This window comes from Monodelphis domestica, chromosome 1, assembly GCF_027887165.1.
Source record: "Monodelphis domestica isolate mMonDom1 chromosome 1, mMonDom1.pri, whole genome shotgun sequence".
Taxonomy (NCBI): domain Eukaryota; kingdom Metazoa; phylum Chordata; class Mammalia; order Didelphimorphia; family Didelphidae; genus Monodelphis; species Monodelphis domestica.
In genome coordinates this window covers 388,615,047-388,629,649 of record NC_077227.1, presented here as the reverse complement: position 1 = coordinate 388,629,649, position 14,603 = coordinate 388,615,047, and the positions used below count along the sequence as shown (strand labels likewise).

Below are 14,603 nucleotides of genomic sequence, written 5' to 3'. Positions count from 1 at the left end.
GCCTTTTCTAAAGGATACCACAAGTTACTCTGTCAAACTTATTGCTAAAATCCAGATATGCTCAATACAGGAATATTCCCCTAACCAGCCAATAATCCTCAGAGAAAAAGGAAAAGAACCAACTTGCTGATGGTAAAAATTCATGCTGACTCAGTGATCACTGTTGAGGTTTCTAAATCTTCATCATTACTGCCTTCTAGAATTTTGTTGGAAGAGGATATCAAACCAATATGATTTCTTCATAAATTCTTTCAATACAATAGGATGCAATTTGTCCATGCCTGGAGACTTTAATAACTGATTTGATTTAAAGCAGTCAGGTGCTTTCCTATCACCGTATCTAAAGTTGGCTTTCAATTCCCCCCTAAACTATGTTTGTTTTATCCTTCCCAGTCTAAAGATCATTCTCCTTGACAAAAAAAAAAAAAGCAAAATTAAAAAGCCACAATCCATCCCTAGTAGCAGGATTATACCTCCCTTCTAGTTCTTGTGCAAATAATCCACACCTTTCCCCATCCCAGTCCTACTAATCTGAATATTTTTTTAATGCTAAAAAAAAAAAATCACTCGTAATGAGCCTTCTGTTTTAGAGTCTTTGGTAATGAGTTCAGGCTTACATTAAGCTTTATGAAATTTACTTTCCTAACATCCAATATACATGTTTATTCATGGCCTCACAATAGTCTATTCTCTTCTAGACTGCAGTCACTTGCCTAAGCAGTTCAGTTATAGTCTGTCCTCCTCTTTCCTTGGCTTTATAAAGTAAAAATTCCAGGATAACCTTTATCCTAAGGTTCCCCTCATTACTTCTTCATCAAGTACTTCTTTGTTGGCTAGATCTGAGTACAGAACTGTGGTTCTCTTTTCAATTCCTCTGCCTTCTTCAAGATGAAAATGTTAACATGAAAAGCGAAAACATATTAGATGTTCTGCTTTTAACAGAATGGAATGTCAATGGACATTAAGTCAACTACCCCTACTCCCCAATCACTACCATAATCAATGCCTTTGTGCCAGTTTTTATTGGTATTAAATAAACAAGTCTGTGGCTAAGTAGTCTGTAGTGCACGATACACAACACTATCACTTGGTCTCTCTGCCTCTCCTTGGCTACTCCCCAAATTACATATAAAATATAAATCTTTTTTTTTTTAATCCTACAGCAACTTCTGAGTCACCTGTTTCTTTTGAACAATGTCACATCATAGGAATAGGGAAGTTCCCTATTACCAGGTCTTAAGGAGATTTATGAACTTATATTTTATATTTCTGAGTTAAAATTTCAAGTTCATTTTATTTATTACACATATTCTATGTATACAGATACTTGAGACTACATATTTTTTTCTATCTTCTTCTTAGGTTCTATTATGAATTCTCCTGTCACTTGATTTGTATAACTCCAGATATGCTAGCTATCCTCCTACCTCAACAACTTCCCTCTCTCACTTCCACCTTATATTTCTCCTTTTAGGTTTTCTCTTCTCTCTGCATACTAAGGGTTAAGAAAATAAAGGCCATGGCCCAGATCAAGTCTTCATCCAGTCCAATTAAGTATTTATTAAGCACTTATGGGCAAGGTACTATACTATATATGACAATATATATGGTATATGACAGCAGGGTAGCAAGCAGGATAATGAGAAAACAGGATACCCTCTCTCCCTGGCACTGTCAGTACCAGCAATAGTGAGACAGTAATATTGACAGTGATACTGGCAGCTATACCCAACCTGCAGAAAGTAGCTCCAATGGCATCTTGGATGATAAGGCAGTGGAAAGAATAGTGGCAACTTAGTTTGAGGGGCCTTAGATTGGGGATTGGAATGTTAAGTCCCAACTAATGTGGGAAGGCAGCCCAGGAGTGAGTGGGCCGAGTAGATTATAAACAGTCTGAGTGAGTTCTTGCCAGCTAGACGGGCCAAAAGCAAAAAGTCTTAGCCAGATAACTGGGCACAGGGATAGGTTCATGGAAGACTCCTTTTGCTGCTTGATAGAGACTACTCAGTTTTGCTCCAATGATAAGGGAATTAGTTTTCTTCAGGTAATAACTTTGTTATTGGGGGTCAGGATGCTAACTCAGAGTGTTGAGTGTTGTGGGCCAGAATACAATAGAACTAAGGAGGCAAGAGTGAACTCTCCAAAACAAAAACACATGTATAAATAATTGAGGAAAAGAGAGACCACAATAACAGTTCAAAAGATCAGGAAAACTTTCTGCTAAGGATTCTAAGAGGTAGAGGGGAGTAGTGTGTGCTTTACAGGTACAGCACAAAGCATGAGCAAAAACAAAGAGATGTAATTTCATGTACAAAGAACAGCAATCAGAAAAATGTGGAGCATGTGATATGGAATAAAAGATGATGGGCAAAAGATGAGGGCTTGGAGGGAGATTATAGTCTGTTCTGGCTACCAGATGCAGCAGTGAGCCCCTGATGGTTTCTGAACAAGCAAGGGGGGAGTGTCAAGATTAGTCCTGCGTCTTGCAAAAATTATTGTGACAGACAAGAGAGAAGGTCTGGAGAAAAAAAGACACTAGAAGCAAAGCATCAGAAAAAAATACACTAGAAGCAAAGCATCAATTAGAAAGCTGTCACTACAGTTTCCAGGTGAGTGGTGAAAGGGCCTAACTTCTGGTCTCACAAACTGAGGAAAAGAACTAGACAGACACAAGAGATGTGGTGATGGTAGATTCAACAAGACATGAAGAATGAGAAAGTGAAAAGGAGGGAGAGAGGGAGGGAGGGAGGAAGAGAAAGAGCTAGAGCAAGCGAGCACCAGCCATTGGGGAAAATGTCAGGGTACGAGACCAAAGATACAAATGGAGAAACTGACAATGTAGGAAAACACTGGAAGAACTTAGAACTCTGATCAATGCAACGGACACTAATGATTTCAGAAGATTAAAGAGGAAACATTCTTTTTTTATTTAATTAATTAATTTAGAATGTTTTTCCATGGTTACGTGATTCGTGTTCTTTCCCTCCCCTCCTGTCTTCCCCTCTCCTGGAGCCAATGAGCAATTCCACTGAGTTTTACATGTATCATTGTTCAACACCTATTTCCATATTATTAATATTTGTAATACAGTGATCACTTAAAGTCAACATCCCCAATCATATCCCCATCGAAGTGATCAATCATATGTTTTTCTTCTGTGTGAAACCTTCTTCTTGCCTATCAACAAAGTAGCAGCACATTAAAGGTGCAGGATGTTTTCAGACATGGCCAACATACAAGTAAAACATGTTTTACTTGACTATACTTATGTGATACAAAGGAGAATTTTATTGTGTAGAGAAGACAAAGTGACAACATTAAGAAAAAAAAAACACAGGAAAATACTTTTAAAAAAGTAGATATGACCAAACAAGAAAAAGCATAATGGGATATAAACTATATAATTTTGATTATATCAAATTTAAAAGGTTCTGCACAAACAAAACCAAAGCAACCAAGATTAGAGAAAGGTGGAAACTAGAAGGGGAAACTTACAGCAAGTTTCTCTGATAAAGATCACATTTCTTAAATATGAATTTATAGAAATAAAAATTATTCCCCAACTGATAAAAGGTGAAAAGATATGAAGAGGCAATTTTCAAAAGAAATCAAAGCTATCTATAGACAGAAGAAAAAACACTCAATCACTATTTATTAGAGAAATACACATTAAAGCAATTCCAAGATACCACCTCACACCTATCATATTAGTTAATTTGGAAGAAATTTGGGAAAACAGGGACAATAATGTACTAGTTGCAAATTACTCCAACAATTCTGGAGAGCAATTAGGAACTATTGCTATAAAATTGTACAGTCCTTCTGACCCAGTAATACCACTACTAGGAATATATCCCAAATAGATCAATAAAAAAGAAAAGGGCTTGCATAGATAAAAATATTTATAACAGCTCTTTTTTTGTGGTGGAAATTGAGAAGATACCTTTCAATTGGAGAATGGCTAAATGAGCTGTGGTATATGATTGTGATGGAATATTACTGTGATATAAGAAATGATGAGCAAGAAGAGCTCAGAAAAACCTAGAAAGACTTGCATGAACTGATGAAAAGTGAAGTGAGCAGGATCAGAACATTGTACACAGTAACACTGTACCATGATCAACTGTGAATGATTTACCTATTCTCAGCAATACGATGACCCAAAACAACAATTCCAAAGGACTTATAATGAAAAATGCTATCCACCTCCAGAGAAAAGACTGATGGGAGTCTGAAGGCAGGTTGAAGCATATTTTTTTAAACTCTCTTTACGATTCTTGCTTTGGTCAGCATTTTCTTTTCCAACATGGCTACTATGGAAATGTTTTACATGACTGCCCAAGTATAATCTATATCAAAATGCTTGGCTTCTGAAGGAGTGGGGAGGGGAAAGAAGAAGGGATTTTAGAATGACATTTTTTTTAAATGTTAAAAACTTTCTGTTTACATGTTATTGAGAACAAAAATAAAAGTTAAATGGACAAAAACAAACAGAGGGATTGTCTGAGACTAGAGCAAATGAAGGGAGACAAAGGGATGAAGTCAGGATATTTTGAAATGAGTGAGAAAAGACACTAAAACAAAAGGCAATACCTTCAATTTTCTTGGCAAAATATTTGATGAAAGAAGAGGTGGTTTGGTATAGCAGATGTCAGGAGTAGTATAATGGTCAATTAGGGAAGAATAAAATGAATACCTTACAACAGCAAGGACCCAGTTCCTGGACTCCTATTCATACAACTGAGTTGATGTTAAATCTTATTCTAAAAAAAAAAAACAAAAAAAAAACCCCAGACTAACTAAAATTAATGGTAATTATTGCTATATTTTGTGTGATCCTCAAATATTTTTGTCCCCTTTGGCTCAGTAGTTCTCAAAACACATAAGGCCTCATTCTATACTCACCCCCTATATAAGTTCATATACACTCATGCCTTCCATTTCTAATTCTATGCCAAAGAATCCCAAATTTACATATTCTGCCTTTGCTCTCTAGACTATCATTTCCACCTGTTAACAAGACATTTCCGGGGGCAGCTGGGTAGCTCAGTGGATTGAGAGCCAGGCCCAGAGGTGGGAGGTCCTGGGTTCAAAATTGGGCTCAGACACTTCCCAGCTGTGTGACCCTGGGCAAGTCACTTGACCCCCATTGCCTAGCCCTTACCACTCTTCTGCCTTAGAGCCAATACACAGTATTGACTCCAAGACAGAAGGTAAGGGTTAAAAAAAAAAAAGACATTTCCATGAGGAAGTTCCACTGTCACCTTGAATTCTATATGATCTCTAAATAAATTCTTCACTTTTTCTACTACAAACAAGTCACACTTATAATATTTGCATTTATCCAGAGAGGACGATAACAATGTAAAATAAAAAAAAGTTGCAAGGATGTAATTATACAACCAAAAAGAAGGGCACTCAAAAACCTGGGAACAAGATCAAGAAGTTCCACTCTCTATGAAAGAGTCAAACACAAACCCATACACCACTGAAAAGGATTAGCAATCACAATAAACATTCCTACTCTTCCATGCTATAATCACAAAATAACTTACTGTTGAGATTAACGTGTTTTCCTAAATAGCAACAAGAAGCAACCAATCTAGAATGATTAATGAAAAGTATGTTTAAATATGGTCACTGGAACACATAATTCTCAAATTCATATATTAATCTGCATGAGTTTTTCAGTACCTAATAAAACTCTACACCAAAAATACTGCCACCAGATGGCAGTAGTTACAATATGAGACCAGAGATCAAGAACAACATTTGAACTTTAAATCTATCAAAATAAATATATTTCAGTTAATAAATCTGGCAGCATTAGCCATCACCGCTACAGACACCACTAGTCTAACTCAATCTAACTTGGCTTTAGCTCTTTTATCCAATCAATCCATATTTCTTCACAAGGCACTGCTTTAATATTAACCAATTCCCTCTTCTCAAAAATTCCCCAACACCTCCAGTAAAAAGTCCAAATTAATCCAGCTACCATTCAAGTACTTCCACAAACTGGGTTCCAATGCAGTCTACAATGCATTGGAATACAATGTTAATACAAATTTAATCTTTATACAATACAAAATTAAATCTTTAAATGAAGCTCAGAAATGTTAAATGCTTTGTTCATTGTCACATAGCTACTACATAGCTTACTGGCTCCAAATCTAGCACTCTTCCTACTACATACTACCTTTTGCATTAACCAACTCATATCTCACCTGTTTATGAAGCCCTTCAAAACTGCTATATGCATATTAGCCTTGGTCTCCTCACAAATTGGTAAATAAGCTTCTTAAGGGCAGGAATCTCAATCTAAACTTCTTGAGAGGGCTCATGGGGAATAAGCATAATACAGTGCTAAATGGCTATTAAATATAAACTCTTTAAATGCAGATACCCAGTACATGCAATTTACTAGTCTGATTAGAATAGAAAAAGCAGATAACTATAATTGAAAAGAGAATATATATTAGTGTAAGACTTTAAACAAGTACATGTAAAGAACGTGGGACCGTTTTCTAAAGAACTATGATGACATGTATTTTTAAATGTTTGAGTAGGTAGCCCTAATAAAAATGATCCATGTACTGAAGGGAAAAAAACTTAAATTTATGCAAACAAACAAAACATCTGCTCAGTCAGATCAATGGTCCACTCATTCTTCAAAACTAGAGTCAATATCTAAGGGCAGCTGGAAACAAAAAGTCCTGGATTCAAATACAGCCTCAGACACTTCATAGCTGTGTGACCCTGGGCAAATCACTTATCCCCAAATGCCTAGCCCTTACTGCTCTTCTGCCTCAGAGCCAATACTAATAATCTATTCTAAGACAAAGGTAATGGATTTAAAAAAAGAAAAGCATCAATATCTATCATATGATCTCAAAAATTTCAGAATATAGCTAGACTACAAAATCTTTGTAGGCAAGAAAACCACCTTTGTCTTTGTGTTCTGAGGCCCTAGTGCAGTACTTGGCACATAGTAAAGTGCTTAATAAATGCTGACTGATATCTGATATTCAAACATCTGAATTCCCTTATTAAGTTCATAAGTAACATCCCTAACTGGTTATCTAAGGTTGTGATAAGACTCCCAAGTACTGGTCAGCAGACTAAAATGTAATTGTAAAAATGTCTAGCAAAATTAATAAAAATATTATATAGCATAGATAATGTTAACTTATAGTTTTATAAGTCAATATGCAGCCTGTAGGAATCTGTTTATTAATTTGACACCACTGATTTAAGCCATTCTTGAACCTATTTATATTCTGGGCCAATACTTCTTTAGGTTATAAATTACAATTTTGTGAGAAGTAGCTATATATGGTATATAATAACCCAATTAACATGAAGATCTCTTCTGAACCACAATTTTAACAAGAACATGTTTATCTTACTCCTAGCCAAACATAACATGATTTTTATCAAAAATGTCCATTCTTTCCATTTTCTGCCTTCATCTTTAGAAACTAGAAACCCAATTTAAAAAAATCGAGGTATTCAACAAATATTTACTGAGCACTTATTATGTACAAAATATTGTGGTAGGCATAAAATCTAGATAAAACAGGTGCTTTCCCTTTTCTGAGATTGTGGTTTTCTTAAGGTCTCCAGTCTACTTTCCAGACATCAAGGCACTGAAAAGACCAAGCACAAGCAGGTACTGGAAGAAGTTCTTCCATCCCATGTCCCTCCTCTTTTCCCTCTCCTGCGTGGATGATGCCTTCCTCACATTCTCATCCCTCCTTGAGAATCCCCCATGACTCCCCTTCTTCCACTTTGATCCTCAAAAGCCCATATCCGCCCTCCCAGCCCCGCCCCCCCTGAGCTTCTTCCCAGAAGTGATGGGTCAAAACCTTCCAGCTCCAATCCTCTTTTCAGGCAGCACAGCTGCTCACAATGCTTAAATAAGCATGAAAGAGAAAAACTACTGTGTCTTCCCACCGGCCCTATACTCTCCAGACCTCTGAGCACTCATTGTCATCTTATCTGATGAAGAATTCTAAAGATGCCAAGGCTTTGCCATTAACCGTTTAACTGATATATGTATTTCCCACCCACCCCTCATTAGATTGTGAGCTCCATGAGAGTAGGGATAGTCTCTCTTTCTCCATTTGTATCCCCAGCACTTAGTGTAGTATATCTAATAATTTTTCATTCATTCATTCATTCATTCATTCATTCATTCATTCATTCATTCATTCATTCATTCATAGGGAACACAAAATGCAAAGTAATTCATTTTCAGTCATAGTCAATATATCAGTTGGTTTTGCCAAAATGCTTTTATCCATTGCCCCCTTTGTTATAAAGGATGGCTTGCTGAGTAGGGGATTTGGGAAGAATATATTCAAAAATAAATGTGATGCTAAAACAAAAGACACCAATAAAAATAAGGTATTTTTCCCCTTAAATCCAACACAGTAATAGTTTATATGGGCAGTTGGGTGGTACAGTGGATAGAGTGCCAGGCATGGAGTCAGGAAGACCCCAGTTCAAATCTGGATTTAGACACTTACTAGTTATATGATCCTGGGCAAATTATTTAACTGTTTGCCTCAGTTTCCTCCTCTGTCAACAAGCTGGAGAAGGAAATGAAAAACCAGTCTAACTTACTAAGAAAACCCCAAATGGGGTCACCAAGAGTCAGATAAGATAGAAACTACAGGAAAACAACAACAGTTTATATGCATAAGAAAGATTCAAATAAAGGAGAAATGATCATTCCCTTTAAGGCCCCAATTTAATCCCAGCTCTTACATTTCAGACTGACCATTAGAGCCAAATTCTTTTACATTCCCTCCCTAGTTCAGAACCTCTTTAAATCTTCAGCTATCCTCTCCTACTTTTCCTTCTGCCAAGGCCAACTCTTGCACCAGTGGCCTTGATCAAATTCCTTCCTATCTGTTCTGGAAATCTTGCCCTGGGAATCTTTATCTCTTCTCTCATCTTTTATTTCTCTCACTATTGCTTTTTTGCCTATAAACCTCCTCAGGTCAAGTCTCTCCCTTCCTTTAAAAAAAAAAATCTGAAACCTTCCTCTGATCCTGTCAACCCTTCAATCTACTGCTCCATATCTCTGCTAAACTTCTAATGACTACTACTACTACCTGCTACCTCACCTCCTCTTCCTCCTCCTCCTCCTATTACCTCCTCCTTCTTCTCCTTTCTCCTTTCTCCTTCCTCCTCCTCCTCCTACTACTACTACATTATTTCCTCCTAATCTTATCATTTGCTTCTAATCCCACTACTCTACTGGTATTGCCCTCTGAGGTAAATCATAACCTTTTTTTAAAAAGCTATTGTCTGCTTTTATATCACAGTCTTACTATTTCTCATATTGTACTATTTCTTGTAACATAAAAAAAATTTTTTTTTTAAAGAAAAACTACCCTACACAGTTGACTATCGAATAGCATGTGCATTACTAGACATAAAAGTAGAAAGGCTCTCAGAGTCCAACCCCCTCATTTTGCCAGTTAAGAACTTAGGCTCTCAATGGTTAAGTGAATTGCCCAAGGTCACACAGATAGTAAGAAATTTAGAGGCTGGATTTAAACCCAGGTTCTCTGACTCCACTGGTACTGTTCTTTTCACTGTACCACACTGCCCCTTCTTTATTCAGAAGTGAGAAGTATGTTTATTAATATGTTCTCTGAGGTGGGCAGCTAGGTGCTCAATGGATTGAGTCAGGCCCAGAGATGGGAGGTCCTAGGTTCAAATCTGGTCCAATAAAAAGTATTGATTCCAAGATGGAAGGTACGGGTTTAAAAAAAAAATTTATTTTCTGAGGCCAAGTTGGGTCATTACAATTAATAAGAGTTATTCTGACTTTCAGTGTTTTCTTTATTCTATATTGATTTCCTGGTTCCATTTGCTTCACCAATGCCCTCTTAATCACAAAACCAATAGTCTTTTCCTGTACTTCATTCTCCTTGATTTTTCTGCAACACATAATAATGTTGACAAACACCTTTCCCATTCTATACTCTTTTTTTCCCCTTACCTTCCAGGAAACTGTACTCTCCTGATTCTTCGCAACCTGTCAACCACTACTTCTCTGGATATTTTATGGATTTCTCTTCCTCCTCTTTCTACTCCTAAAGTGCAATTGTGCCCAGAGGCTTCAACCTCAAGTTATTTCTGTTTTACATCCTCTTCATCAGCAATTTCATCCACTAAAATGTACTGAACTGTCACTTCCATGCAGATAAATCCTAAATCTAAACACCTAGTTCCCTTCTCCTTAAAACTCTGGTCTCATATGTCCAACTTTCTATTGGAATTCTCTACCTCTATATTTCAATAGCACATCAAAATTTACCAGACACTAAACTGAATTCATTACTATCTCCCCAAAGTCTTCTCCTCCTACCAATAACTTCCTTATTACTATCAAAAGGACCACCGTTCTTGTTCTTCAGGCTGAAAATCATAATCATCTTTGACTTTTCCATTTTCTTTAAGCTCATCTAATCAAGTACAATCCTATTAATTCTACTTCTACTATATCTTCCATCTGTCCCCTTTCCCTTCTCTAATCACACTGTCACCAAGCTAATTTATCCAGGCAACATCTCTCTAGATTACTATAAAAAAAAGCCACCAAACTATTCTTACTACCAAACTGCTCTCTCCAATTCATTCTTTACAAATATAACAAATCACCACCAAAACTTCCTAAAGTCATCAATCTATGTAATTTCCTTGCTTAAAAACCTTCAGTGGTTCCATACTTCATCTTAGATAAAACTTCCTTTGCCAGAAGTTAAAAACCCTCCATAATCTGGCACCAAACTACTTTTCCAGTTTTATTTTATTAACTGTTCCCCTTTGATGTTCTGTGTTATTCAACCAAACTGGACCATTGAGTATTCTCCAATTTTAATCCCTTTCCTATATCTGAAATGTCCTTTTACAATACCTGTTATGTTTGTTTTTTCAAGTCCCTACACTGAAGTAATTTTCTCAATGAAATCATCCTCAAATGCCCTGGCTAAAACTCCTTTTCTCACATTTTCTTGTAGTACTCTTTTTCTTTCCTCTATTTCTATAACAGCATTATTATAGCATACTCGTTTGTGCATGTATAATTCCCTGTATAATAAGTAACTATCTGTATTATAAGTCTGAAGGAAAAGTCAAAAAGTCATTTTTTTTAAACCCTACTTACCATCTCAGAATCAATACTACTGATTCCAAGACAGACGAGTGGTACAGGCTAGTTAATGGGAATTAAGTGACTTGCCCAAGGTCACACAGCTAGAAAGTATCTAAGCCCAGATTTGAAACCAGGACTTTCCACCTCTAGGCCTGGCTCTCTATCCACTGAGTCACCTAGCTGCTACAGGCATTTCTAATAAATGTCTTATCACCAAGCATACTCTCTTGGGTAAATACTTTAAAATGTTTAATTGAAACTATGGAATAGTCATTATCAAGTGGGAGAAAGAAACAAAGCATTATAAAGAAATTTAGGTTTTTTGGTTCTTTACGAGACTAGAAAAGAAACCTGCCCCAGTAAGTGTACCTCTATGTTCCAGTTGTGTTGTTCCAGAGTATGACGACATTGATCCATAGATTCGATTCCAGTCAAATCCTAAGGGACAAGGTAAAAAAGCAAGTTACTACATTGGAAAAAAAATGGTGTTTACCCATCTAGGATGATTAGAAAGATGATTATTAAAGTAATTCACATGTATGTAATGTTTTATAGCTTAAAATAACAAGCCTGTGAGATATAATATACTAAAAGTTAGTCATTCTTATAAAGCAAGTCACTATTTTCAATGTTTCAAAGATCTATGATTTTAATGTGAGTAGTATTCCTCACTCAGTGCACATTTCAACTTTCTCTAAGCTTTCGTTGGCCTTTATGAGTTCATGGAATCATACATTTAGAGATTAAAAGGAAGGTCAGGTAGACTCAAAAAAAATTACTACCAGAGAATTAATCCTCCTTTGTTATTTAGATTAGCTTTAAGTCAAGTGAGTAAAGCTGATTGTCAGGTCAATTTTCAACACTACAGTTTGATAGGACCTGCCAGAGCTCAAGTTCCAATGGCATACTCTTTAATGACTCAGTCACCTCTATGACACAATGAAAATCTGGAGAGAAGGCCTTCTGCAAAGGAAACAGGTGCTAAAGTAATACAGGAAAATTTAAGTTTGAATTTACAATAATTCACACAATATAAAAGTGAAAAATAATTCCTTAAAATTTCTTAAGGTTTTATCACAACAGTGTGGTCCACATAAAGGAAAAAGTTAAGAAGGGTCTTAAAAACCAAGTCTTAGCCTCTAACATCATTTTTCTTCAACCTACCCCACATCTGATCTGTGTATACAGTTTGGCAAACACAAATAAATTGTTAATAGGTCTTTATAATATATTATAATAATAATTGTTAATAATGTTTAAAACATTTTTGGGAAAGGAAATAAGCAAAATAATGGAGAACTTACACAACTTGATGTAATTAAGTACTTCCTACTTGTCTAATCTAAAAGCAAGATATCTTTTGAACTCAATACAATTGGGGAATGTCCTAAAGGATCAAAACTTATTGTTAATTACAACTGACCAATCATAAAACAGTTGCATTGGAGTGGGTAGGGGAAGAATATATTTGACATTTCCCTGAACAGTCAAAAATCATCAGGAGCAACATTAGCAGGCTGGGTTAGTAAATTAAATCACTATCTATGATCCTAGGCCCAGGAATACAACACATCTTTGTGGAAAACTCACATTTCAAGGTCTCCATTATATGGAAAAAGATTTACCATTAGTATTCTCAGTCATGCTGCTGATCAGAATATTTTTTTAAAAAAATTACCAATCCTGAAAAGGGCAATGAAAAATATGCTGAAAATACTCGGCATAAGCCAATATAATAAAACACTTGCATCTTGAGTCAAAACAAAGGACAATCTTAACCAATATGGATATGGATATACACATTCAAAAGCCCTTGAAAGCTAACACTTATTCCCCTGATAAAATTTCAACAAAGGAATGCACAAGTAATATAACTATTTCCAGGACAGGAAACTGTAACTGCCACTTTGGCTAGGTACTTCTCCAGAATTCCATACTTTCCCAAGCAACAAGTACTGCACATCTATCCTTATCATTTATAGAATAATATTTATTAACTATAGATATGTTCACATCATTCCTCTCTTCAAAAGTCATCAGTAAAATCTATTGCCTACTGAGGAAAGTTCAAATTCCTTTCCTTGGCATTTAAGATCTTCCACAAGCTAGGTAATTCTACCTTTTCCTCCTTATTTCATAGTTTCCCTTCTTTTATTTCCTGGTTCACAAAACACATCATGTGTTGATCTAGTTCCATAACCTTATTCACACTACATTGTTCCTGGTAACTAAAATGTCTTTCCTCCTCTTTTCCTGAAGAATTTAAACTCATCATATCCAACTCAAATGCTATCTCCTCCAGAAAGCTTTCTCTGCTAAAGTCATACTGGTAATGACTTTCCAACTTAGGAAGCATATTTGCACCTTAATCCTCTTGTTATGCAAACTGTTTATATTCTTATATGAAAAGATGATATCTATAATTCTTAAAAATTGTCATCATTATCATAATAGTTAGAAGAGTGTGTATGTGTATACAGATGCTGTTTAAGATGATTTGCAAAAAATAAAAGATATAGCAGTGAAAAATATTGCACTAAGATAAATGGGAAGAGAGAAGTAAAATGGGGTAAATTACATCACATAAAGAGGCATGGGAAGGAGAATTATTACAGTGGAGGGAAGAATGAGGGAGGTAACAGGGAATACTTAAACCTTACTCTCATTGGAACTGACTCAAAGAAAAAAGAAGAACCAGATTCATTGGGATATAGAATCCTATCTTATCCTATAGAGAAGTAGAAGACGAATAAGAAAGAGGGTGGTGAGGAGGGGAGTAATATAAGGGAGAGAGAAGTTGGGGGGGGGTGATTAAAAGCAAAACACTGGAGTGGAGGAAAGAGTAAAAGGAGAAAGGACAAGATCTTTTAAAACAAGATAGAGGGGAATACACAAATGGTAATCATAACTGTGAATGTAAATGGGATGAACTAACCTATAAAAGGGAATCGAATAGCAGAGTGGATTAAAAAACAGAATCCTACCATATGTTGTTTATAAGAAAAACATCTGAGGCAGGTAGAGACACACAGAGTAAAGGTAAAGGGATGAAGCAAAATCTAGGGTTTCAACTGAGACAAAAAAAAGTAGGTATAGCATTCGCAATCTCAAAGCTTAAGCAAAAAAAAGACCTGATTAAAAGAGATGAAGGTAATTACATCTTGATAAAAGGTGGTTTAGACAATTGAGTAATATCAGCCCTTAACATATACACACCAAATGATAATGCATCTAGATTTTTCAAGGAGAAACTAGAGGAGCTTAAGGAGGAAACAGACAGTAAAACTATACCAGTGGAGGACCTCAACCTTCTATCAGAAATAGATAAATCTAACAAAAAAAATAAATAAGAAGTAAAGGAAGTAAATGAAATTTTAGAAAAGTTATATGTAATAGATATCTAGAGAAAAGTGAATAGGGATAAAAAGGA

General features: G+C 35.8%; 1 protein-coding gene across 7 annotated transcripts in view; it reads right to left on the bottom strand.

Annotated features, from left to right (window-relative positions):
- The window catches only part of FAF2 (Fas associated factor family member 2), an 82,253-nt gene that overhangs the window by 48,585 nt on the left and 19,065 nt on the right, over nt 1-14,603 (bottom strand). For all 7 annotated transcript variants that reach the window (XM_007474108.3, XM_007474109.3, XM_007474112.3 and 4 more), the window contains exon 2: nt 11,543-11,611. In XM_007474108.3, the coding sequence (XP_007474170.1) occupies nt 11,543-11,611 (69 nt within the window). The remainder of the gene's footprint in view (nt 1-11,542; nt 11,612-14,603) is intronic.